The 25,273-nt window shown below is 42.4% G+C and overlaps 1 protein-coding gene across 3 annotated transcripts; it reads right to left on the minus strand.

Moving 5' to 3' along the window:
- Positions 1 to 1,221: 1,221 nt before the first annotated feature.
- On the minus strand, positions 1,222 to 10,274 carry nmnat3 (nicotinamide nucleotide adenylyltransferase 3). 3 transcript variants are annotated; one of them, XM_021589780.2, is made up of 5 exons: positions 10,189 to 10,274; positions 8,673 to 8,818; positions 7,504 to 7,687; positions 5,643 to 5,728; positions 1,222 to 2,461 (listed from the first exon to the last, which is right to left on the minus strand). In XM_021589780.2, the coding sequence occupies exons 2-5, from the start codon at positions 8,779 to 8,781 to the stop codon at positions 2,046 to 2,048; spliced, it is 795 nt and encodes a 264-aa protein (XP_021445455.1). In that variant the 5' UTR covers positions 8,782 to 8,818; positions 10,189 to 10,274; the 3' UTR covers positions 1,222 to 2,045. The 3 variants fall into 3 exon arrangements, with proteins under 3 accessions (XP_021445455.1, XP_036822302.1, XP_036822303.1); XM_036966407.1 differs by lacking the exon at positions 10,189 to 10,274 and adding an exon at positions 9,750 to 9,957; XM_036966408.1 differs by lacking the exons at positions 5,643 to 5,728; positions 7,504 to 7,687.
- Positions 10,275 to 25,273: the final 14,999 nt, after the last annotated feature.

Here is a 25,273-nt window from a genome sequence, read left to right on the forward strand (position 1 = left end):
GTGAATGTGCCCACTCTGGTATTGGCACGTGCGCTCTAGCCAACAGCTTATACCTATGTAAAACATGTTGTGACAAAACCATCCTAGAGTTGAAAATGTGATGGAAACCCATTGCTTTGGATTTTTTTATTCGGTACATGTGAATTTAAGCTCAAAAGTATTTTTCTATGTGCACAACTTTTATTTGCAACAAGTGAATGATATAATTTTTACCTTTATTTAAGTCAGTTAAGAACAAATTCTTATTTTCAATGACGGCCTAGTGGGCTAACTGCCTGTTCAGGGGCAGAACGACGACCTTGTCAGCTCCGGGATTTGAACTTGCAACCTTCCGGTTACTAGTCCAACGCTCTAACCACTAGGCTACCCTGCCGCCCCAGAAAACACAACTCTGATGGGACAATGCACCTGGGTTTCCCTTAGCCTGTGGAAAAGTCAATAAATAGAATTGTAGCAGGCCAAATTGTCCTGGAGAAGCTATCATAGCCTACACCCCAAATTCACGCTTCAGAACCATTCTCTCACGCATTGTGCGCACATGAGCCTGCTGCTTAGGAGAGACCTAGCGAGAGAGGAGCCTTGGCCTAGGCCACTGTTGATTGTGAAGATAGATGGCTTTTTCATTGAAGTAAAACAAAAGTTAGAGGAAAAAGAGTACACCTATAGTGAAAAGTCTACAAGGGCAATTTAATATAAGTTTTAATATTGTAGTGGAAGATGAGAAGAACGTTGGCATGGCCAAATAGAGGCTACAGTGGCAACTCCCTATTCAGGTAGGATGCAATTTTGAAACTTAAATGTATTTCTAATAACTTGTTTTATCCGTATTATTGTATATAATTTATTATTGTAAGCCTATTTATTAATAGATTTATTATTTATTAAATACGCAAAACCTGTTTTTGTATAATTCTGTTGAGACATTTTCATTGGCTAAATTACATTTTATCAGTCTTTTTAATTGTATGCTCCATATTTAGTTTAAGCTAGGTTATATGTAGGTCTGTATATGAAATATATGATTCTATTTCTGTAATTTGTAGGCCTAGACGTGTTTTAAGCTGACCAACCAGTCTTGACATGCATTTGCACAGTGGCCATATAAAACAGTGCTAAGTGTTGGCCTATCGGTAACATAAACCATGTTTCCATCCACAGTTTTTATGCGAGTAAAGTCATACTGTATAAAAAAAAAGTAATGACAGCCGTGATGGAAACAGAACGTTTCGGTACAATTTTATGAATACCGACAAATAGTTTGTTCATTCGACATGGTGGGTGGGATCTTTTTGTATCCGCAAAATGAATTACGCAAGGAATGTGGAGGAAATGCCTTCATGTGCAAATAGTGATATCATCATCATATTGAAGTAAACTTGGAGTGGTGTGTGTGGTCCTCCCACTACGACTCGAGAAAGCATACAGTTTATTAGGCTACAGTTATGATGAGCTTCACAGGGTGTTGAAAGTGCACGGTGATGAGCTTCACAGGGTGTTGAAAGTGCACGGTGATGAGCTCGATGGTCATTTCCAATAAATATCGAGGATCTTATTCTGGTGTCATGATGATCGGTGCTTGACTGCCATTTGACAAATAAAAATATTCTCACTCTTATCCATAATAATCTGATCATGTAGACTAGCCAACCAGCACATACCCGCACTGTATCTACGGGCTGTTGGGGGTGATGATCACATCTCTTCCAAAACAGATTACATGTTAGCAATAGTTTAGGAGCATCCTAAACTAGTCCAGCTTACTACAATCCACTGCGTCAATCACAATTCCTATCTGGTCTCTAGTCATCTGCACAAATGTCTTTGCTATTACATCAAGTTTGCCAACACTAACAAATGTGTATAAATCTGCTTATAAAAAAGGCACCCACTGATGGAAAAACATTGTGCGTGTGGTGTGCCACATATTCAACTGAGATGACAGAAGTGAACTAGTTATGGGCCACATGGCCTGTTCTTGCACAGTCAGTAGATGTATCTGCTATTGGCACATTATATGCTTGCTTCCATCAATGGCAGTCTCTCAGTTAATCATCCAGAGTTTTCACAGGCATCTCTGTCTGCTTGGTAAGCGGCCTCAATAGCACATCCTTATTCTTCAGCTCACTATCTCCGGTATAGAGGTTGTGCTGGTGGATATACTTGATGACAGAATCTGGGAGGAGGTACTTGACGCTGAGGCCTCGTCTCAGGGCCCGCCGGACCTCCGTGGCGCTGGTCTCGTTGCGGACCCACTCACGCACTAGGAAGATGTTTCGCCAATGGCGTGAAAGTGTCTCCGACTCGTGCACGGCGAGCTCGGGCTCCAGGCCCCCCCGGCTGACACAGACCAGGCCGAAGCGGCCCGCCACCTCCTCCACGTGGTCGTCCAGCCACAGGCCTGGCACCTTGAAGGTGTCCAGGAAGTCAGCTCCGCACAGCAGCTTCAGCCTGGGAGAGGAGCCTGAGAGGGTCAAGAAAAGGAAGCGTTGGTGAATGGCCTTTACACTGATGTCTCCCCTGGTCTCCACCCAAAAGAGATTTGGATGTGGCCATCATGTTGAAGTAAACATGAAAGCCAATGTTTTAATTGGTTTGCTGAGAGTTAGTTATTCATTTGTTTTGCTGATTTCTTTTTTTCTACTGCGGTAAACCATGTAATCCATCCCTCACTAGAATGAGCCATTTTCTTCATAAATATAGGTGTTAACCAGATGTAACCTCATGCCAGCTGACCACCAACACAGTACAACATAACTGAGCATTCGGATCAGATCCCTAAATCCATTTAATTCAATATTGTATTTCCCGTGGCACAAACCTTACGATCCGAAGCGCGCGTGAACAAAAGCTAATGCTCTTTATCTGCGTTCGCTAGCACTGCAGTGTAATAACACAGTGTGCCTGTGCTTAACGTGTGCACTATATGGGATTGTGAAAATCCATGACCCTTCTTTGTGTAAGAGCTTGTTGTAAAAAAGTGACAGGACATGCATTTTGGGATTTGGAGTCATGATTTGTGCAGATAGGGCCTCCCGGGTGGCGCAGTGGTTAAGGTACTGCAGCGCCAGCTGTGCCATCAGAGTTCCTGGGTTCGCGCCCAGGCTCTGTCATAACCGGACGCGACCGGGAGGTCCGTGGGGCGACGCACAATTGGCCTAGCGTCGCCCGGGTTAGGGAGGGCTTGGTCGGTAGGGGTGTCCTTGTCTCATCGCGCACCAGCGACTCCTGTGGCGGGCTGGGCGCAGTGTGCGCTAACCAAGGTGGCCAGGTGCACAGTGTTTCCTCCGGCGCATGGTGTTTCCTCCGGCGCATTGGTGCGGCTGGCTTCCGGGTTGGATGCGTGCTGTGTTAAGAAGCAGTGCGGCTTGGTTGGGTTGTGTATCGGAGGACGCATGACTTTCAACCTTCGTCTCTCCCGAGCCTGTACAGGAGTTGTAGCGATGAGACAAGATAGTAGCTACTACGAAATTGGTAAAGGGGTAAAATTCAAAAAAAAAAAAAAATAAAAAAAATTATAATAATAATGATTTGTGCAGATAAACCATGGTAACCTGTATGTATGTATTGACAGCGTGTTGACCAAACCCTGGAATGACAGACAGTAGATCAGTCTCATGATTAAACTGACAATGAACAAATAAATAAATAAACCGTTTAATATAGTTTAATTTATATAGTTTAATATATAATATTTAACCGTTTAGTTTGTCATGAGAACTACAGATTTCGGTCTTAACCTGGAACTACATACACCACACATGGAACTCAGTAACTCATTTCAATAAGTTAATGAATTTCATGTGATATTTCAATTAGTTAATGAATTTCATGTGATATTTCAATTAGTTAATGAATTTCATGTGATATTTCAATTAGTTAATGAATTTCATGTGTGGTATCTCAATTACTTAATGAATTTCATGTGTGGTATCTCAATTAGTTAATGAATTTCATGTGATATCTCAATTACTTAATGAATTTCATGTGTGGTATCTCAATTAGTTAATGAATTTCATGTGATATCTCAATTAGTTAATGAATTTCATGTGATATCTCAATTACTTAATGAATTTCATGTGTGGTATCTCAATTAGTTAATGAATTTCATGTGATATCTCAATTACTTAATGAATTTCATGTGTGGTATCTCAATTAGTTAATGAATTTCATGTGTGGTATCTCAATTAGTTAATGAATTTCATGTGTGATATTTCAATTAGTTAATGAATTTCATGTGTGGTATCTCAATTAGTTAATTAATTTCATGTGATATTTCAATTAGTTAATGAATTTCATGTGATATTTCAATTAGTTAATGAATTTCATGTGATATTTCAATTAGTTAATGAATTTCATGTGATATTTCAATTAGTTAATGAATTTCATGTGTGGTTTATGTAGTTCCAGGTCAGACCGAAAGCTGCTCATGACTACCTAAACTTCTAGAGCTCTGCCTCCATTTTGTCCAGGTTTATGAAGCGCTTGCACCTCTTCAGCGTTTCCACTTTTTAAAAGGGGAGGGGGGGAAATATGCATTGGTTTACCATTTATGTTTTATTCCCTGGTACACTTCAACATAATGTCCAACACTCATCTTTGGGGAGAAGATGCTACAGCACTCTGAGATTAGGGAATTTCTGATAGAGTTCTTTCTGATATATCCACCAGCCTTTGATAGGAATGGTGTGCGTGTGTGTGACTGGCTCAATTTACACAGTCTTCCCTGGTCCACCCTGTAACCTTCATAATGATCTGTTCATGCCACACCAACCCCCTCATCCTCTAAACATCATTAGCTTTAATGAACATGCTGCTTCCATAGAGCTGATTCCATAGAGCTGAATGTGTAAAGGGGATAAAGGATTACTTAGTTGGTTTAAGAGGAAAAAACAGATCCTAAACATATTTCAACCTAAATAAGATTCAAACTAGGCTATTAACAAGTGAGTAAAGGACACCAGTGCCAAGGTGGAGGTTTATAATTAAGAGGATGATTGCTGTTTATTATCTATGCAGTCACTTTACCCCTACCTACATGTACAAATGACCTCCACTAACCAGTGCCCCCGCACTTTCAATCGGTACCGGTACCCCCTGTATATAGCCTTGTTATTGTTGTTTTATTGTGTTACTTTTTATTTATTTTTTTTACTTTATTTTATAAATATTTTCTTAACTATTTTTCTTGAACTGCATTGTTGGTTAAGGGCTTGTAAGTAAACATTTCTCAGTAAGGTCTACATACACCTGTTGTATTGGGTGCATGTGACTAATACAATTTGATTTGCAGCTCAGTTGGTGCCGAGAGAGAGAGAGGCCCAGTTCCATTTCAGTCCACTTCCCATAAAACAGAATTGTGTTGAGTGTTGAAGGCCAATTTCAACTGTCGGTAAATACGTCTCATGTGGTTGTTCACGAGTGAGTACAGCTAATTTGATCTGTTCTTTCAACTACTTTTATAGTTGATAACTTCAAAATACTACTTGGATCGCCATGGGCCCACAAAGGGACAGGTAGAGCAGCACGCATCTCCAGAGCCACATGTTGCAGACCTCTCCAATCCTTTTAGATCTTTGAACATAAAAGGAGAAGGGGCTAGAATGGGCCTATGCTACAGAGTGCAAGGTCAAGGAGGGTCTTACTTGTGAGATGATGGGGGTTTGTGGTTGGACCACTGTCCTTCCCTGTGCCCTCTTGGTACTGCTTCAGTATCCGACCATAATGGTACCTGCCAGCAGGACAATGCAAAGGGAGATGGCATATGACAAATGCAAAGAAAACCAATAAAGGAATATGATGTTGAGAGCAAAAGCCTCTTACAGATGTTCTAGAAGATTTGTGTTTTGGATTACGTGATCCCATAGGTTTCAACAGCCCTGCTCCAATGTGGACAACAGGCCACTTGATGGCTTTAATCAGACAGCTCGTTCAACAAGCAGACAGCTCGCTCAACAAGGGAATTTGTCAGAGCAGAGGGGACAAGGAGAGGGTTGTATAATGCCTCACAAGTGGGAACAGCACTTCAGCTGCGTGTGCATTTATGTTTGTGTGTGTGGGTGTGTGTGTTTACGTTCGCATGGGTGCACATAGTCGTTGAGTACATATAACTAAATGCATGTCATGTTTATGTGTAACCCTAAATGAAAGGTTGCTGGTCCATTTATGTGACTTGTAAATCAAATCAATAGTGAGTGCCATTGTGGGAGATAAACACTCAATATCCCACGCATGTAAAGTGGAGGTAACTTTCTGTATAGTTTCAACTGGTTGATCAATATCAAATGCAACTGTGTCCCACATCCACTTAATCACTATGGCAACATGTTACAATAGCAACAAACTCAGCCAGCAGCAAGGGATCTGACCCCAGGAAAGACCCAGACCTGGTATGGGCCCCATGTTGCCGCAATATCCCTGGAATCTCTGGCATCGCAGCCTTAAATCTGAGGTGGTTTCTGGCACAAAGAACATTTGGCATGGAGCAGCAACAGAGGGGATTTTTACCCAGGGAGCTCTATTGCCTTCCTATTGTGAACAGGCTTGTGGTGCGGGAAGAGGAGATTCTATGGAGCGCTAACAGCTAATGAAGAGCTAAAGAATGAGGGCTGGGAAGTACGACATGGGAGGACATAAACCAAGGCTCCGGACCAGTGTACACCTGGTATTACAATGTTATTGGATGTTGTTCATAGTCAGTAGAATTGGATGTTTATGGACACGTGTAGAATAGAGTACATGCATTGTGATCGGATCTGATGGACCACAACAGTCATGTAAATGTACAACGGTCGTCAGATGAAGTGGGAAATTCTGATCATGAACGTGTACAGTTGAGGCATGATGTGACATCATGTTGGGAGACATTTTAATACAGGGTGTGGATGCAAACTAAGCCCTTAATGAGATTGCTAATCCTATCACAAATTATTTAGACAAAGTTATTTTTAATGTCAGGTCTAGACGGGATCTGTCTGGCTGAAAAGGAGGATGAAGCTCTGACTGGCAGATTCAATTAAGTCTTTCTGCATGCTGAGATGCTTTACAAAGGGAATTAGACATTTTTACAACGTGATTATTTCATGAATAAAGTAGAGCTGAATTGAAGGATTTTGGAAGTAAAACCCTATTATTGGAAATAAAAAACATCCAGTAAAATATACCATGGTTAGTTTAAGGTATTGACCACTTGTAAACACTAATGTTTGAGGTGGAATCCTGACCTATCAGATCTTAGATAAAAGCTCTGAATCCTATTGTGTTATTTTTAACAAAAACAATTAAAGTTATGAAAGGGTTACACATGACCAGTGGCATCACAAGGCAATGCTGATTCCACAAAATCTCTAATAACATACATTTTTTAGTGTTCACTGCTCATCAAAGCAGCAATAAACTTCTCAAAACGTTTCTTCAGAGAGAAGCCATTTTGGGGCTGTGATTTACTAGTAGTTACTTAATCAATTAGTTTAAAGGTTGAAACTGTGAAAATGTGTGACTCCACACCTCATTGTGACCACTGTCTCTGTCCAGTCGGGCTGCTGGCTCTCCCAATCGTCTACGGAGACCCAGTCTGAACTCTGCAGTGCCAGCCTCGCCATAGCGATGCGGTGCTTGGCCAACACCAGGCCCTGCTTGCCATAGCCGTCACTCACCGGAGACACAATCCCGCCCACCACCTGGAACTGACCTGAAATGGGGTAAATCATTGGTTGATGAGACTCTTGATCCTCCCCACTCTCTGACATTGGGCAGATTGGATTATACTGAGTCACGGAGCACCGATCTATGGCCCGTGACGTGAACGGGCAAAAGCAGTGACTGAGGAGCACCCTCCTCAAATCTAACAGTAATCTGCGCCGCTCGGTCATGTTGTCAACAAGGAAGCACGGTGCATCATCTAGAAACATACAACATATCTTTTCCATAAAAATATGTTTGAAAATGTTAAAATAGTTTTCATTGAGAAGGCAGCTAAAGCGTCTTTATCTAAAGCAATCACTTTTGCATGTGAAAACACAGAATCCTACTCATTACTCGACATGCTTAATTTACGTCACTTTTGTTTTGAGCCGACTTCACCGTGGGTTTTGAACGGGGCACATGGCTCAAGCCCAGGATGCAGCCCGGTTCCAGAATGAATGCAATGAACTTTCACCCGGTGCAAAACACACCTAATTGAATCCCCTCAATGCTATATTGTCTTCCTTATTGCACCATTTTCCCAAGTCTACAACATGGGAAAATATAACAAAGCTTTAGTCACCACGCAATTTAATACTATACAGCTTATTCTGTACAATGTTTACATTCTCACAGGTCAGCTGACATCTTATGCCCCCAGGGTCCATGGGAAAATAAGAACATGATTTATTCCAACTGAAGTGCAGTACTGTTTATTTGGTCTATATAAATAGACTAAATGTGTAGGCTCATGTCAAGGCACAAGGTGTAAAGTAGTGTGCAAGGAAGGCACAGCTCTATCTGTACAGATGACAATTGATACTTAACCACAATGTAAATGCTCCTGAAAGCTTCACAGAAACCCTTTGGGGGACTTCTACCTTCCACTGTCCCGTAATCACACTGACGAAATAAACAGACAGGTGCATAATACAAGTCTGGGAGGCAACACGAACATAGCAAATTAATATAGGGTCTCTATGGTGCACGACCTGTCTGGTGCAGGTGATCCCTGGCCAGCTCGAACAGCCGCATGTGCTGGTTGGTGATGGGGTTGAAGGAGCCGCAGGCCAGGAGGACCAGCGGAATGCGGGCAGACATCTTTGTTGTCTCAAACCATGGTCACCCCCACAGAACACTGAAAAGCAGCAGAACACAGAATTAGAGATGAATGGGAAATGTATTCAATAACACCAGCAATGTTGATAATATACTGTAGCAATGCCTGAATAAACAGAATACTCTATGCAGATTATCTCTCATAGGTCAAAGTACTGAAGGGCTTAAATTGACATTAAGGAGGTTTACCAGAGTGGTCAAAATTTGAGGTATGAATCATGGTAACTATGATGTGATATTTGGCTTATTGAGGTAGTAGCTATATAGAATTGAGCTATATTGAATTGGAGTGTGACCAGTGGTGGAAAAAGTACCCGATTGTTATACTTGGGTAAAAGTAAAAGATACCTTAATAGAAAATAACTCAAGTAAAAGTCACCTTATAAAATACTACTTGAGAAAAAAGTATTTGGTTTTAAATATACTTAAGTATCAAAAGTAAATGTAATTGATAAAATATACTTAAGTATCAAAAGTATAACTAATTTTCATTTACTTATATTAAGCAAAACCAGACACTACCATTATCTTTTTTACAGATAGCCAGAGGCACACTCCAACAGACATAATTTACAAATGAAGCATTTGTGTTTGTTTAGTGAGTGTGCCAGATCAAAGGCAGAAGGGATGACCAGGAATGTGTTCTTGATAAGTGCGGGAATTTGACTATTTTCCTGTCCTACTAAGCATTCAAATTGTAACAAGTACTTTTGGGTCTTAGGAAAAATGTGTGGAGTAAAAAGTACAATATTTTCGTCAGGAATGTAGTGAAGTATAAATAGTAAAAAAAAAGAAATAGTAAAGTACAGATACCCCCAAAAACTACTTTAGTACTTTAAAGTATTTGTACTTAAGTACTTTACACCACTGAGTGTGACATAGCTACATACAAGGTACATTTTCCAACGAATACTACGGAACGCGTCAAAAAACATTGACGAGGCACTTACAGGTAGTCTCGCAAGGCTACACCGGGGACCCCTCACGTACAACTTCTATGATAGTTTTAATTTGTTCTAATTTAAACTGCACATGACGGAAAACACGACTGGTTATTCAGCTACAATAACAGTCAAAACTATTTTCAACAACTAGCTAGTCTTTTCTTGCTACCCAGCATCGTTGAGAACCTTTGATGTATGGCAACGCGAGACTAGTAGCTACCTAGTCCGTTCAACCCGCCTTATATAAAGGGTAGTTGGCGGTATGTATCAGGCGGCTACAGGTGATTTGACATTGATAGCGGGCTAGCTAGCAGTAACCAGGCTAGCAATAATACACACATCGAATGTCTTACTATGATTATGCTATCTTATATAATACAAAGAAATGACATATTAATTCAAACATTTTAACGCCAATGGTAGCTACAACCAATAACATCGTTACCTTGTACTACTTTGTTTGTGTAAGGTTCTTGTGTTACACTTTTTGTCTTCCCCAGCTTGGAAAAACGTTGTATAAAGGTTCTGTAGTGGTATGGTACGATAGTGACAACTAGTGGCAAAAATAGAGAACTGACGTTATGTTATTTTTTTTCATGCCGAAAGAACACAAGGTGTTTGAGGTCTGGGTTCTTCACATGAAACTGAATGCCAAAGTTCTACACATCAAGGAAGTAAAAATGTGTTTGTTTCTGTTCAAACAGCTGACACAAAGCTCAGACACCCATACATACCCCACAAGACATGGCACCAGGGGTCTCTTCACAGTCCCCAAGTCCAGAACAGACTGGGAAACATGCAGTACTACATAGAGCCATGCAAGGAACTGTCTTCCACATCAAGTAACTTAATAAGCGAGCACTAAAATCAGATTAGTAAAAACAGATAAAACAACACCTCACGGCACAACGCGGACCGTAAAGATACACAGACACACAAACACACTCACATACACACACACACTTTTACACACACTCTTGCACACACATTGAAATGTTGTGGTATTGCATTATTTTACATAGTACATTTGTAATATTAGAGTAATAATGTGTTGTATGATGTATTGTTTTATTTATGATGTAGGCTGTTGGTTGTGTTTTGGTGTGATGTAACTATTTTAACCCTGTTTGGACCCCAGGAAGAGTACAGTGCCTTCAGAAAGTATTCATACACCTTGATTTATTCCACATTTTGTTGTGTTACAGCCTGAATTCAAAATGGATTACATTTATTTTTTTCTCCCTCATCTACAAACTATTCCCATAATGACAAAGTGAAAATATGATTTTAGAAATGTAGTATAATCAACAAAGCATGAGAAGACTTTGCCTTTGTTTTGGTTTGTTTGTTTGTTTGTCAATTAGGGTGTGCAGGGTGAATACGTGGTCTGTCGAACAATAATTTGGTAAAAAGCCAATTTGACATTTGCTCAGTACATTGTTTTCACTGAGGAAATGTATGAGTCTGCTGTTAATGATAATGCAGAGGATTTTCCCAAGGTTCCTGTTGATGCATATCCTACGGTAGTTGTTGGGGTCAAATTTGTCTCCACTTTTGTGGATTGGGATGATCAGTCCTTGGTTCCAAATATTTGGGAAGATGCCAGAGCTAAGGATGATGTTAAAGAGTTTTAGTATAGCCAATTGGAATTTGTTGTCTGTATATTTGATCATTTCATTGAGGATACCATCAACACCACATGCCTTTTTGGGTTGGAGGGTTTTTATTTTATCCTGTAGTTCATTCAAGGCAATTGGAGAATCCAGTGGGTTCTGGTAGTCTTTAATAATTGATTCTAAGATTTGTATTTGTTCATGTATGTTTTTGCTGTTTGTTCTTTGTTATAGAGCCAAAAAGATTGTCGAAGTGGTTTACCCATAGAGTCTATGGATTCTTCAATTACACTGAGCTGATTTGACGTGCTGTTCCTTCTTTTTCCGTAGTGTATTTCTGTATTGTTTTGGTGATTCACCATAGTGAAGGCGTAGGCTCAGGTTTTCCGGGTCTCTATGTTTTTGGTTGGACAGGTTTCTCAATTTCTTTTAGATTTTTGCGTTCTTCAAACCATTTGTCATTGTTCATTTTCTTCAATTTTCTATTTGAGATTTTTAGATTTGATAGGGAAGCTGAGAGGTCAAATATACTGTTAAGATTTTCTACTGCCAAGTTTAAACCTTCACTATTACAGTGGAACGTTTTGTCCAGGAAGTTGTCTAAAAGGGATTGAATTTGTTGTTGCCTAATAGTTTTTTGGTAGGTTTCCAAACTACATTCCTTCCATCTATAGCATTCTTAATATTACTCAGTTCCTTTTGCTTTAATGCCTCATGATTGAGTATTGCTCTGTTCAAGTAGAATGTGATTTTGCTGTGGTCTGATACGGGTGTCATTGGGTTGACTGAACGCTCTAAGAGTCACTGGGTTGAGGTCAGTAATAATGTAGTCTACAGTACTACTGCTAAGAGATGAGCTATAGGTGCACCTACCATTGGAGTCCCCTCAAAGCCTACCATTGACTATGTACATACCCAGCGTGCGACAGAGCTGCAGGAGTTGTGACCCGTTTTTGTTGGTTATGTTGTCATAGTTGTGCTTAGGGGGGCATATGGGGGAGGGAATGCCTCCAGGAAGGTGTTTGGGGAATACCAAACATGTAAGGGATTTCCTCCTCCTCTTTCGAAGAGGAGAGGCGAAAAGGATCAGAGGACCAATATGCGGCGTGGTAAGTGTCCATGGTTCTTTTAATACGTAAATGTACACATGAACAACTGAATACAAAAACAAGACATGTGAAAACCCAAAACAGTCCTATCTGGTGCAAACACAGAGACAGGAACAATCACCCACAAACACAGTGAAACCCAGGCTACCTAAGTATGATTCTCAATCAGAGACAACTAATGACACCTGCCTCTGATTGAGAACCATACTAGGCCGAAACATAGAAATACCCAAATCATAGAAAAACAAACATAGACTGCCCACCCCAACTCACGCCCTGACCATACTAAATAATGACAAAACAAAGGAAATAAAGGTCAGAACGTGACAAAACAGGAAGGTGTTTGTCTCCCAGTGTGCTGAGAGTGTCAGTTTATTGTCCGGTTCTGGCATTTAGGTCGCCACAGACTAGTACATGACCCTGGGTTTGGAAATTATTGATTTCCCCCTCCAAGATGGAGAAGCTGTCTTCATTAAAGTATGGGGATTCTAGTGGGGGGATATAGGTAGCACACAGAAGGACATTTTTCTCTTTTAAGATAATTTCCTTTTGAATTTCTAGCCAAATGTAAAATGTTCCTGTTTTGATTAATTTAATGGAGTGAGTTAGGTCTGCTCTATACCAAATTAGCATACCCCCTGAGTCCCTTCCCTGTTTCACACCTGGTAGTTTGGTGGATGGGACTACCAGCTCTCTGTAACAGAGGGCAACCAGTGGGTCCGTCTCCTCTATACCAGGTTTCTTGTAGGATGACAATGTCTGTATTACTGATTTCTTTGATGAAGTCCAGGTTCCTGCTCTTTAGGCCAAAGGCAGATAACCCCAGGCCTTGGATATTCCAGGATGAGATAGTGAAGGCTTTGTGTTCCATAAAGTGTCCAATGTAGTTGGTGGTTTGGCCCCAGACCAGTAAGTGTGAGCAGAGCCTGCTGAGCATCTGGTACATGCCATTGGCTTGGGCTAGTGTAAGAGTGGAGGTTTGGCCTGTTTGACCACTCACGGCCTGGGCGTACTTGTAACTTCCATGTTGAGGCCCTCTTTGCGGGGGTGGGGTGCATGGGGTGGGTCCTCGGAGTGGGCCACAGTGTCTCCTGACCCCTCCTGTCTCAGCCTCCAGTATTTATGCTGCAGTAGTTTATGTGTCGGGGGGCTAGGGTCAGTTTGTTATATCTGGAGTACTTCTCCTGTCCTATTTGGTGTCCTGTGTGAATCTAAGTGTGCGTTCTCTAATTCTCTCCTTCTCTCTTTCTCTCTCTCGGAGGACCTGAGCCCTAGGACCATGCCCCAGGACTACCTGACATGATGACTCCTTGCTGTCCCCAGTCCACCTGGCTGTGCTGCTGCTCCAGTTTCAACTGTTCTGCCTTATTATTATTCGATCATGCTGGTCATTTATGAACATTTGAACATCTTGGCCATGTTCTGTTATAATCTCCACCCGGCACAGCCAGAAGAGGACTGGCCATCCCACATATGCTCTCTCTAATTCTCTCTTTCTTTCTCTCTCTCAGAGGACCTGAGCCCTAGGACCATGCCCCAGGAATACCTGACATGATGACTCCTTGCTGTCCCCAGTCCACCTGACTGTGCTGCTGCTCCAGTTTCAACTATTCTGCCTTATTATTATTCGACCATGTTGGTAATTTATGAACATTTGAACATCTTGACCATGTTTTGTTATAATCTCCACCCGGCACAGCCAGAAGAGGACTGGCCACCCCACATAGCCTGGTTCCTCTCTAGGTTTCTTCCTAGGTTTTGGCCTTTCTAGGGAGTTTTTCCTAGCCACCGTGCTTCTACACCTGCATTGCTTGCTGTTTGGGGTTTTAGGCTGGGTTTCTGTACAGCACTTTGAGATATCAGCTGATGTACGAAGGGCTATATAAATAAATTTGATTTGATTTTGATTTGATTTGATTTGGGCAGGAGGGGCATAGGTTTGATCTGAGGGGGCCTAAATGGGGTGTGGCTGGTGGTGTTGTGGTCTGGATGTCCAAGTAGGAGGGGGGAGGGGGGGGGGGGTCCCTGCATGTCTGGGAGAGTGTCTTGTTGGTCTGGGCGGGGTGTCTATTGATCTGTTGCTCCTGTGTAAAGTGTTGGGGCTGCGTTTGAGAGAGATGTTCTTTAGAGTCCGGGCGAAGGTGGGCACTGCTGCGTGGACCTGGTCATAGGCTGTTCAAGTCCAGGGTGGAGTGGTGGGCTAGGAAAGCATTTGGTTTTGAGGCAGAGTCACGGGAAATACTTGCGTTTACCCGCTGTGTGGTAGCAGGGTGGAAGTCTTTTTGTGGTAGCAAGATGGAGATAACCACTTGTGCATTAGGGAAAGTAGAAGAAGCTTTTCAATCACTCTCTTCAGTGCTGTGGCCACCCTTTCCTGCTGTGTTCTCAGGTCGTTGGTGCCTGTGTGCATTATTATGTGGCTAGGTGAACCTAGTTGGTCCTCAGACAGAAGGTCTAGGGCACGCTAGGTGTTTGGAGACCAGAGTTTAGTCACACTGTGTTTGGGAAAAAGTTTTTTTTCTTGTATATATTTCCCATTTGAGTCCATAAGGAGTACAATCTGTGTCTTGTGTATGTCCTCAGTGGGTGTGGGGGGGTTGTCAGGAGGGCTATCAGGGTGGCTGAGAGGGGGTGAGATCCACTGGGCTTGGGGTTCTTCATTTGTCTGTTCTGCTGTGATGTCGACACTATGGTCAGGGTCTGGTGTGGACTGTTCTGTTGTGGTATCGAGACTTGTCGGGATCCTGTATATGTTCCTGACAAAAAAATCCAAGTTTATCTAACTCTAACTTTATATTTTTTAAGAATATGCTGAAAAATACAGGAGCTCATCTGATCATGACCTCTCTCTCTTCCTGCATCTCTCCTCTGTCTCTGTCTCTCTCTCTCGGTCTGTCTCTCTCTGCCTCTCTCTCTCTGTCTCTCTCTCTGTCTCTCTCGCTGTCTCTGTCTCTCTCTCTCTCTCTCTCTCTCATGTGTACTCGTACTCTCACTCGCGCCACACACACACACACACACACACACACACACACACACACACACACACACACACACACACACACACACACACACACACACACACACTGGGTTACAGCTGTCATAGCGACAGTCTCCTTCAGGTCTCCTGAAGTGTGTTACTCGTGCATTATAAAAAACTTGTTTTAAACATAGCTGTGCAACCTACAGGAAGAATGGAAGGTTTCTTATTATCTTACACACACACACACACACACACACACACACACACACACACTAGCAATATCATTAAAGTGCAATGTAAGTTGTTATAACAATATCCTTTACAAGTTGTTATTACAGTTATTTTTGCTGAACTACAAGCTGAAAGTTCACTGTGAATGAAATAGATACAGAGACATTCTCATCAATAATTATGGACAAATTAAATCGTTTTCCCCTTTTACTGCTTAAACCCTTGTATTTGCCATTGAGCTTTTAGTTAAAAAAAAAAAAAGACTTAGATCTGACCCCCTGTGGAGAATATGATGAATTGCAACCAAACTCAGAACGCTGTCCATGGTGCTGAATATCCAAACGAAACGGTATGAAATATATATAGAGAAAAGAAAACACAGGAGAGGAGATTAACAATAATTCAATGGAATACATTTACTGCAGCATATGGAACAAAAAGAGATCTCCCTGCCAAAGCCTTCACTTGAACAGATTGCCCTCATACGATAAAAAAACTTGATTCAATTATTCATAGACTTCCATAACAGAGACAGGCGTAGCTGCAACCTATAACCGCCTAAACATACATAATGGGGCAACCACATGGGACTATGGGGATGAAAGACAAGGGCCTTTGCATTTGATGGTAGTAAAAGATAAAGTACAAAATGCAGGTAAAACAGTTACTGCCATATTATGTATTAAATGTTCAGGTTACAGTATACATAATCCTTTTAAAGAGGTATACATGTCTACTGATATTAACAGGGGAAAGTACAGTATTGTGATTTGAATCCAAACTGCAGCTGTCCATGGTGCACCAGATTGGGCATTTGCATTAGTGCAATATTTGCATCTGTAGGGGGAATAAAACAGAAGGTAGCTGGAAAAGGGCTTGAATAAATGTAAAGAGGGGGGATTAAATCAGTTTAAGGAGAGCGTCTTGAATTGCCCTTCTGAAAAAGACAGATGCATACTAGTATGAGCACTTAGTAAAGCTGTGTGTGTGTGTGTTGGGGTGTCATCTATCCACCGAATATGTACCAAACTCACTAAAAGTGGCAGTAATAAAGCCTCTCTTGAAAAAGCCAAACCTTGACCAAGAAAATATAAAAAACTATTGGCCTATATTGAATCTCCCATTCCTCTCAAAATGTTTTGAAAAAGCTGTTGCAACTCACTGCCTTCCTGAAGACAAACAATGTATACGAAATGCTTCAGTCTGGTTTTAGACCCCATAATAGCACTGAGACTGCACTTGTGAAGATGGTAAATTACTTTTTAATTTCGTCAGACCGATGTTCTGCATCTGTCCTCGTGCTCCTGAACCTTAGTGCTGCTTTTGATACCATCAATCACCACATTCTTTTGGAAAACCAAATTGGTCTACACGGACAAGTTCTGGCCTGGTTTAGATCTTATTTGTTGGAAAGATATCAGTTTGTCTCTGTGGATGGTTTGTCATCTGACAAATCAACTGTACATTTCAGTGTTCCTCAAGGCTCCGTTTTAAGACCGCTATTGTTTTCACTATATATTTTACCTCTTGGTAATGTCATTTGGAAACATAATGTTAACTTTCACTGTTATGCGGACGACACACAGCTGTACATTTCGATGAAACATGGTGAAGCCCCAAAATTGCCCTCCCTGGAAACCTGTGTTTCAGACATAAGGAAGTGGATGGCGGCAAATGTTCTACTTTTAAACTTGAACAAAACAGAGATGCTTGTTCTAGGTCCCAAGAAACAAAGAGATCTTCTGTTGAATCTGACAATTAATCTTGATGGTTGTGCAGTCGTCTCAAAGGACCTCAGCCTTACTCTGGACCCTGATCTCTCTTTTGAAGAACATATCAAGCAAGACTGTATCAAGGACAGCTTTTTTCCATCTACGTTACATTGCAAAAAATCAGAAACTTTCTGACTAAAAATTATGCAGAAAAATTATTCCATGCTTTTGTCACTTCTAGGTTAGACTACTGCAATGCTCTACTTTCCAGCTACCCGGATAAAGCACTAAATAAACTGCAGTTAGTGCTAAACACAGCTGCTAGAATCTTGACTAGAACCAAAAAAATGGATCATATTACTCTAGTGCTAGCCTCTCTACACTGGCTTCCTGTTAAGGCAAGGGCGGATTTCAAGGTTTTACTGCTAACCTACAAAGCATTACATGGGCTTGCTCATACCTATCTTTCTGATTTGTGTGAAGGTGAACGGAAAGGCACTGGAGCAACGACCCGCCCTTGCTGTCTCTGCCTGGCCGGTTCCCCTCTCTCCACTGGGATTCTCTGCCTCTAACCCTATTACAGGGGCTGAGTCACTGGCGTACTGGTGCTTTTCCATGCCATCCCTAGGAGGGGTGTGTCACTTGAGTGGGTTGAGTCTCTGACGTGATCTTCCTGTCCAGGTTGATGCCCCCCCATGGGTTGTGCCGTGGGGGAGATCTTTGTGGGCTATACTCGGCCTTGTCTCAGGATGGTAAGTTGGTGGTTGAAGATATCCCTCTAGTGATGTGGGGGCTGTGCTTTGGCAAAGTGGGTGGGGTTATATCCTGCCTGTTTGGCTTTGTCTGGGAGTATCGTCAGACTGGGCCACAGTGTCTCCCGACCCCTCCTGTCTCAGCCTCCAGTATTTATGCTGCACTAGTTTTTTTGTCCCCCGGGCTAGGGTCAGTCTGTTATATCTGGAGTATTGTCTTATCCGTTGTCCTGTGTGAATTTAAGTATGCTCTCTCTAATTCTCTTTCACTTTTTCTCTCTTTTTCTGTCTTTCTTTCTTTATTTCTCTCTCTCGGAGGACCTGAGCCCTAGGACCATGCCTCAGGACTACCTGGCCTGAAGACTCCTTGCTGTCCCCAGTCCACCTGGTCATGCTGCTGCTCCAGTTTCAACTGTTCTGCCTGCAGCTATGGATCCCTGACCTATTCACTGGATGTCCCAGACATGCTGTTTTCAACTCTCTAGAGACAGCAGGAGCGGTAGAGATACCCTGAATGATCGGCTATGAAAAGCCAACTGACATTTACTCCTGAGGTGCTGACCTGTTGCACCCTCGACATTCACTGTGATTATTATTATTTGACCCTGCTGGTCATCTATGAACATTTGAATATCTTGGCCATGGTCTGTTATAATCTCCACCCGACACAGCCAGAAGAGGACTGGCCACCCCTCATAGCCTGGTTCCTCTCTAGGTTTCTTTGTAGGTTCTGGCCTTTCTAGGGAGTTTTTCCACCGTGCTTCTACACCTGCATTGCTTGCTGTTTGGGATTTTAGGCTGGGTTTCTGTACAGCACTTTGTGACATCAGCTGATGTAAGAAGGGCTTGATAAATACACTTGATTGATTGAATGATTAGTATGTGTGAGTTTGTGGGTGGAGCCTAGTGTGTGTGTAGAGTCAATGCAAGAGAGATAGTAGGTAGTCTGTGTAGCCATTGGATTAGCTATTCAGCAGTTTTGTTTATCAGTCTTATGGCTTGGGGGTAGAAGTTGTTCAGGGTCCTGCTGGTTCCAGACTTGGTGCACTGGTACATATTGCCATAGCACAGTCTATGGCTTGGGTGGATGGAGTCTTTGATGATTTTTTTTGGCCTTCCTCTGACACTACCTGGTATAGAGGTCCTGGAAGGCAAGGAGCTCGGGCCCAGTGATGTGCTTGGGTGCCTTTCAGTTGCCATACAAAGCGCTGATGCAGCCAGTCAAGATGCTCTCAATGGTGCAGCTGTAGAACTTTTTGAGGATCTGAGGGCCCATACCAAATCTTTTCAGCCCCCTGAGGGGGAAGAGGCGCTGTCGTGCCCTCTTCACAACTGTGTGGACTGTATTCTTAGTGATGTGGACACCGAGGAACTTGAAGCTCTCGACCCGCTCCACTACAGCCCCATTGATGTGGATGGGGGGGTGCTCGCCCCTCCGTTTTCTGTAGTCCTTGATCAGCTCCTTTGTTTTGTTGACGTTGAGGGAGTGGTTGTTGTCCTGGCAACACACTGCCAGGTCTCTGGCCTTCTTCCTATACGCTGCCTCTTCGTCATTGGTGATCAGTCCTACCACTGTCGGGTCGTCAGAGAACTTGATGACGGTGTTGGAGTCGTGCACGGCCACGCTATTATGGGTGAACAGGGAGTACAGGAGGGGACTAAGTACACACCCCTAGTCAGGGTGGCAATGTGTTGCTGTCTACTCTCACCACCTAGGGTGCTCTGTCAGGAAGTCCAGGATCCAGTTGCAGAAGGAGGTGTTCAGTCCCAGGGAGCTTGGTGTTGAATGCTGAGCTGTAGTCAATGAACAGCATTCTTACATAGGTATTCCTTTTGTCCAGGTGGGTTTAAAAAAATAAGAAATATTTAACCTTTATTTAACTAAGCAAGTCAATTAAGAACAAATTCTTATTTTCAATGACGCCTACCAAAAGGCAAAAGGCCTCCTGCAGGGATGGGTGATAAATAAAAAATAACAATTATAAGACAAAACACACATACTGACAAGAGAGATAACACAACACTACATAAAGAGAGACCTAAGACAACAACATAGCACGGCAGAAACACATGAAAACACAGCATGGTAGCAACACAACATGGCAGCAGCACAACATGGTTGCAGCACAAAACACGGTACACACATTACTAGGCACAGACAACAGCGCAAAGGGCAAGTAGGTAGAGACAACCATACATCACGCGAAGCAGCCATAACTGTCAGTAAGCTTGTCCATGATTGAGTCTTTGAATGAAGAGACTGAGATAAAACTGTCCAGTTTGAGTGTTTGTTGCAGCTCGTTCCAGTCGCTAGCTGCAGCATAAGAAAAAGAGGAGCGACCCAGGGATGTGTGTGCTCTGGGGACTTTTATCAGAATGTGACTGGCAGAATGGGTGTTGTATGTGGAGGATGAAGGCTGCAGTAGGTTTCTCAGATAGGGGGGAGTGAGGCCTAAGTGTCACGCCCTGACCGTAGAGAGCATTTTATGTCTCTATTTTGGTTTGGTCAAGGTGTGATTTGGGTGGGCAGTCTATGTTCTATGATTTTCTATTTCTATGTGTTTGGCCGGGTGTGGTTCTCAATCAGAGGCAGCTGTCTATCGTTGTCTCTGATTGAGAACCATACTTAGGTACCCTTTTCCCCCACTTGTTTTGTGGGAAGTTAACTTTGACTTTGTTCAGGGCACATAGCCCAAAGCTTCACGGTTTGGTTTTGTTCTTTGTTTTTATCTGCGTCATTTTTAATAAAGAGAAAATGTATGTTTACCGTGCTGCACCTTGGTCCAGTCCTTCAGCCAGCCGTGACACTAAGAGGGTTTTATGAATAAGCATCAACCAGTGGGTTTTGCGACGGGTATACAGAGATGACCAGTTTACAGAGTATAGAGTGCAGTGATGTGTCCTATAAGGATAATTTGTGGAAAATATGATGGCCGAATGGTAAAGACCATCTAGCTGCTCGAGAGCAACCGTACCTGCCGATCTATAAATTACATCTTCGTAATCTAGCCTGGGTAGGATCGTCATCTGAATCAGGGTTAGTTTGGCAGCGTGGGTGAAAGAGGAGCAATTACGATAGAGAAAACCAAGTCTAGATTTAACCTTAGCCTGTAGCTTTGATATGTGCTGAGAGAAGGACTGTGTACCATCTAGCCATACTCCCAAGTACTTGTATGAGGTGACTACCTCAAGCTCTAAACCCTCAGAGGTAGGGTGAGGGTGATTCTTCTTACCAAACCACATGACCTTAATTTTGGAGGTGTTCAGAACAAGGTAAAGGCAGAGAAAGCTTGTTGGACACTAAGAAAGCTTTGTTGTAGAGCGTTTAACACAAAATCCGGGGAGGGGCTAGCTGAGTATAAGACTGTATCATCTGCATATAAATGGATGCGAGAGCTTCCTACTGCTTGAGCTATGTTGTTGATGTAAATTGAGAAGTATGGGGCCTATGATCGAGCCTTGGGATAGTCCCTTGGTGACAGGCAGTGGCTGAGACCGCAGATGTTCTGACTTTATTCACTGCACTCTTTGAGAGAGGTAGTTGGCAAACCAGGCCAAAGATCCCTCAGAGACACCAATACTCCTTAGCTGGCCCACAAAAATGTAATAGTCTACCGTATCAAAAGCTTTAGTCAATAAAAATAGCAGCACAACATTGCTTAGAATCAAGGGCAATGGTGACTTTATTTAAAACCTTTAAGGTTGTAATGACGCATCCATAACCTGAACGGAAACCAGATCGCATACCCGAGAGAATACTATAGACATCAAGAAAGTCAGTCAGTTAATTCTTGACAAGTTTTTCCAACACTTTTGATAAACAGGGCAAAATAGGAATTGGCCTATAACAGTTAGGATCAGCTTGATCTCCCCGTTAAATAAAGGACGAACCGTGGCTGTCTTCCAAGCAATGGGAACCTCCCCAGGGAGGAGAGACAGGTTAAAAAGGTCAGAGACAGGCTTGGCGATGATAGGGGCAGCAACCTTAAAGAAGAAAGGGTCTAAACCATCTGACGCAGGGAGAACTTTGTTGTGGGGCAGGGGAAATAGAGGGAGGAGCATCGGGGATAATCGCATTAGAAGGGCTGGGAGATGAGGAAATGTTGGACGGGCAAGGAGGCATGGAGTCAAATAGGAATCCTGACTTAATGAAATGGTGATTAAAGGGCTCAGCCATGTGCTCCTTGTCAGTAACAACCCCATCATCAACACTAAGGGACATGGACAGCTGTGAGGAAGAGTCTTTATTCCCCAGGTCTTTAACCGTTTCCCAGAACTTCTTGGGGGTAGACCCACAGAGAGAGAACTGCTCCTTAAAGTAACTAACTTTGGCCTTCAGGAAAGCCTGAGTGCACTTATTTCTCATTTGCGTGAACAAAAGCCAGTCAGCCTGAGTATGCGTGTGCAGAGCGATTTGCCAAATGGAATTCTTGAACTGGAGTAACTCTGCCAGATCATGGTCGAACCAGGGGCTGAACCCGTTTTTAATTCTTATTTTCTTTATGGGCTCGTATTTGTTCACGATACCACTGAAAGTTGTTTTAAAAAATAAGGTCCAAGCGTCTTCGACAGAGGGGATCAAGCTGATTCTATACCATTTTACAGAGGCCAGTTCATGAAGGAAGGCTTGCTCATTAAATTTTTTTAGCAAGCGTCTATGACAAATCAGGACAGGTCGTTTCACTGAGCAGCCATTATGAACACAGGCTGTAAAACAGTGATCACCAAGGTCATTACATAAAACACCAGACTGATACCTATCAGGACTATTTGTGAGGATAACATTAAGGAGAGTAGCATTTTCTGGATGTTTGGAATCATATCTTGTGGGATTGGTAATAATCTGAGAAAAATTTAGGGAATCCCATTGCTTTAGGACTTGGTCAGGTGGGTTAAGCATGTCCCAGTTTAGGTCACCTAGCAGGACACATTCAGACTTAGTGTAAGGGGCCAGGAGAGAGCTAAGGACAGTTAGGGTACAGGCCGGTACTGATGGTGGCCAGCAACAGTCAACAAGGAGTTATTTGAAAGTTGAATGCGTAAAACCATGAAATTGTTTGGGGACAGACTTGGTGGAGACAACCGAGCACTGAAGGTGTTCCTTGGTAAAGATTGCCCCTCCCCCACCTTTGGAAGATCTGTCTTGCCGAAAAAGGTTATAACCAGAAAAGTTAACATCAGTATTCAAAACTCTCTTTCTTAACCACGTCTCAGTAATGACAAACAGTGGGCAGTGTGTGCAATAGAGATTGCGTCATCTTTGGATCTGTTGGGGTGATATGCGAATTGAAGTGGGTCCAAGGTGTCTGGGATGATGGGTTGATGGGAGCCATGACCAGCCTTTCAAAAAATTTAATAGCTATAGATGTGAGTGTTACACAGTGATAGTCATTTAGGCAGGTAATCTTAGTGTTCTTGGGCATGGGGACTGTGGTGGTCTGCTTGAAACAAGTTTGGTATTATTAAATGTTTGCATTGTTGAATTAGATTTTCATAAATAGTTAACTTGCTAACATTTAGAAGGACTGATGGTTTGCTTAGCTAGCAAGTCTGTTTGTTAGGTTATTAAGGAAATTAGGCCTGCTGTAGCTAGCTTAGCCAAAGTCATATTAGATCCACTGCAATATTAGACGTTTGTCCAGGTCCTCAGAATGTCAGAAGATGCCTTCAATACTGTCCACTGGGGCAACATGAGCACCTATTACCATCTAGTAGGCTCGTGGCTTGCTTGGGTGGTGTTAAACCGCGAGCTATGGCTCAGAGGATTGCTGGTGCAATCCCAGTGCTTGGTAATCGTTTGTAGTTTTTCTGTTTTTACCTTATCTGTAATAGGTGTGTGCTGGTGGCAGGGAAGTCAGGCGCAGGAGAGTGAACTTGGTATAAACAGAGCAGTTTAATAAAAAAATTAAAAACTCCGGAAACCAACACATACAAAATAAAATAAGAGGGTGCAAAACCCGTCGCACACCAGAACATAACTATACATACAACAAACAATCACCGACAAGTACATGAGGGGAAACAGAGGGTTAAATACACAACATGTAATTGATGGGATTGGAACCAGGTGTGAAGGAAGACAAGACAAAACCAATGGAAAATGAAAAATGGATCAGTGATGGCTAGAAGGTCGGTGACGTCGACCGCCAAACACCGCCCGAACAAGGAGAGGGACCAACTTCGGCGGAAGTCGTGACACTTTCCCAAACATTCACCCTTAACTTAACCAGTGTGAATTCATGTGAATTCATGCCTAAACTTAATCCTCCACCTGGACAAATGTTGAATGCTGAATTGAGACTGTGAGTTCTTGTATTTGCTAGCTATCTACTTGCTAGCAAATTCAGAACACATTTCTACCAGAAAGTGTGTGTGTTACAATTATAGCCATGGTATAAGTGATATAATCACCTCAGGGAACTTTGCATACTATGGAAAATAATACAACTTAGTGTAAGGTAAGCTCCACTGCACGTCAAGGCACACATCTTCCACGTCGTCCATTATTTTCCATAGCCCCTCCTTCATTATCCCTTACCTAAATGTAATGAAATGCCTTCAGATGCCATGCATATCATGTAGGCTGTGTAAAAATACTACTTTCAGATACAGGGGCAATAGAGAGATAATGTTAGATATGATATCTTCCATATATTTTATATCATTTAATCTGTATGTATTGTGAATACTACGATATGAATTGCCTCATTGACGACATAAAAGTTTTTCTAATCAAATGTATTTTACTGAACAAAATATAAACGCAACATGTCAATTGTTGGTCCCATGTTTCATGAGCTAAAATAAAAGATCTCAGAAATGTTCAGCATGCACAAAAAGCTGATTTTGTGTACAAATGTGTTTACGTCCATGTTAGTGAGCATTTCTCCTTTGCCAAGATAATCCATCCACCTAACAGGTGTGGCATATCAAGAGCTGATTAAACAGCATGATCATTACAGAGGTGCACCTTGTGCTGGGGACAATAAAAGTCCACCCTAAAATGTGCAGTTTTGTCACACAACACAGTGCCACAGATCTCCCCAACAAATCTGTACAGAAAAGCTGAGATGATGAAAGCTGTCACGCCTTCTCCCGCTCTCCCTCCCTTGCCCAGCACTACGCACTCCTTC

This window comes from Oncorhynchus mykiss, chromosome 28, assembly GCF_013265735.2.
Source record: "Oncorhynchus mykiss isolate Arlee chromosome 28, USDA_OmykA_1.1, whole genome shotgun sequence".
NCBI classification, from domain to species: domain Eukaryota; kingdom Metazoa; phylum Chordata; class Actinopteri; order Salmoniformes; family Salmonidae; genus Oncorhynchus; species Oncorhynchus mykiss.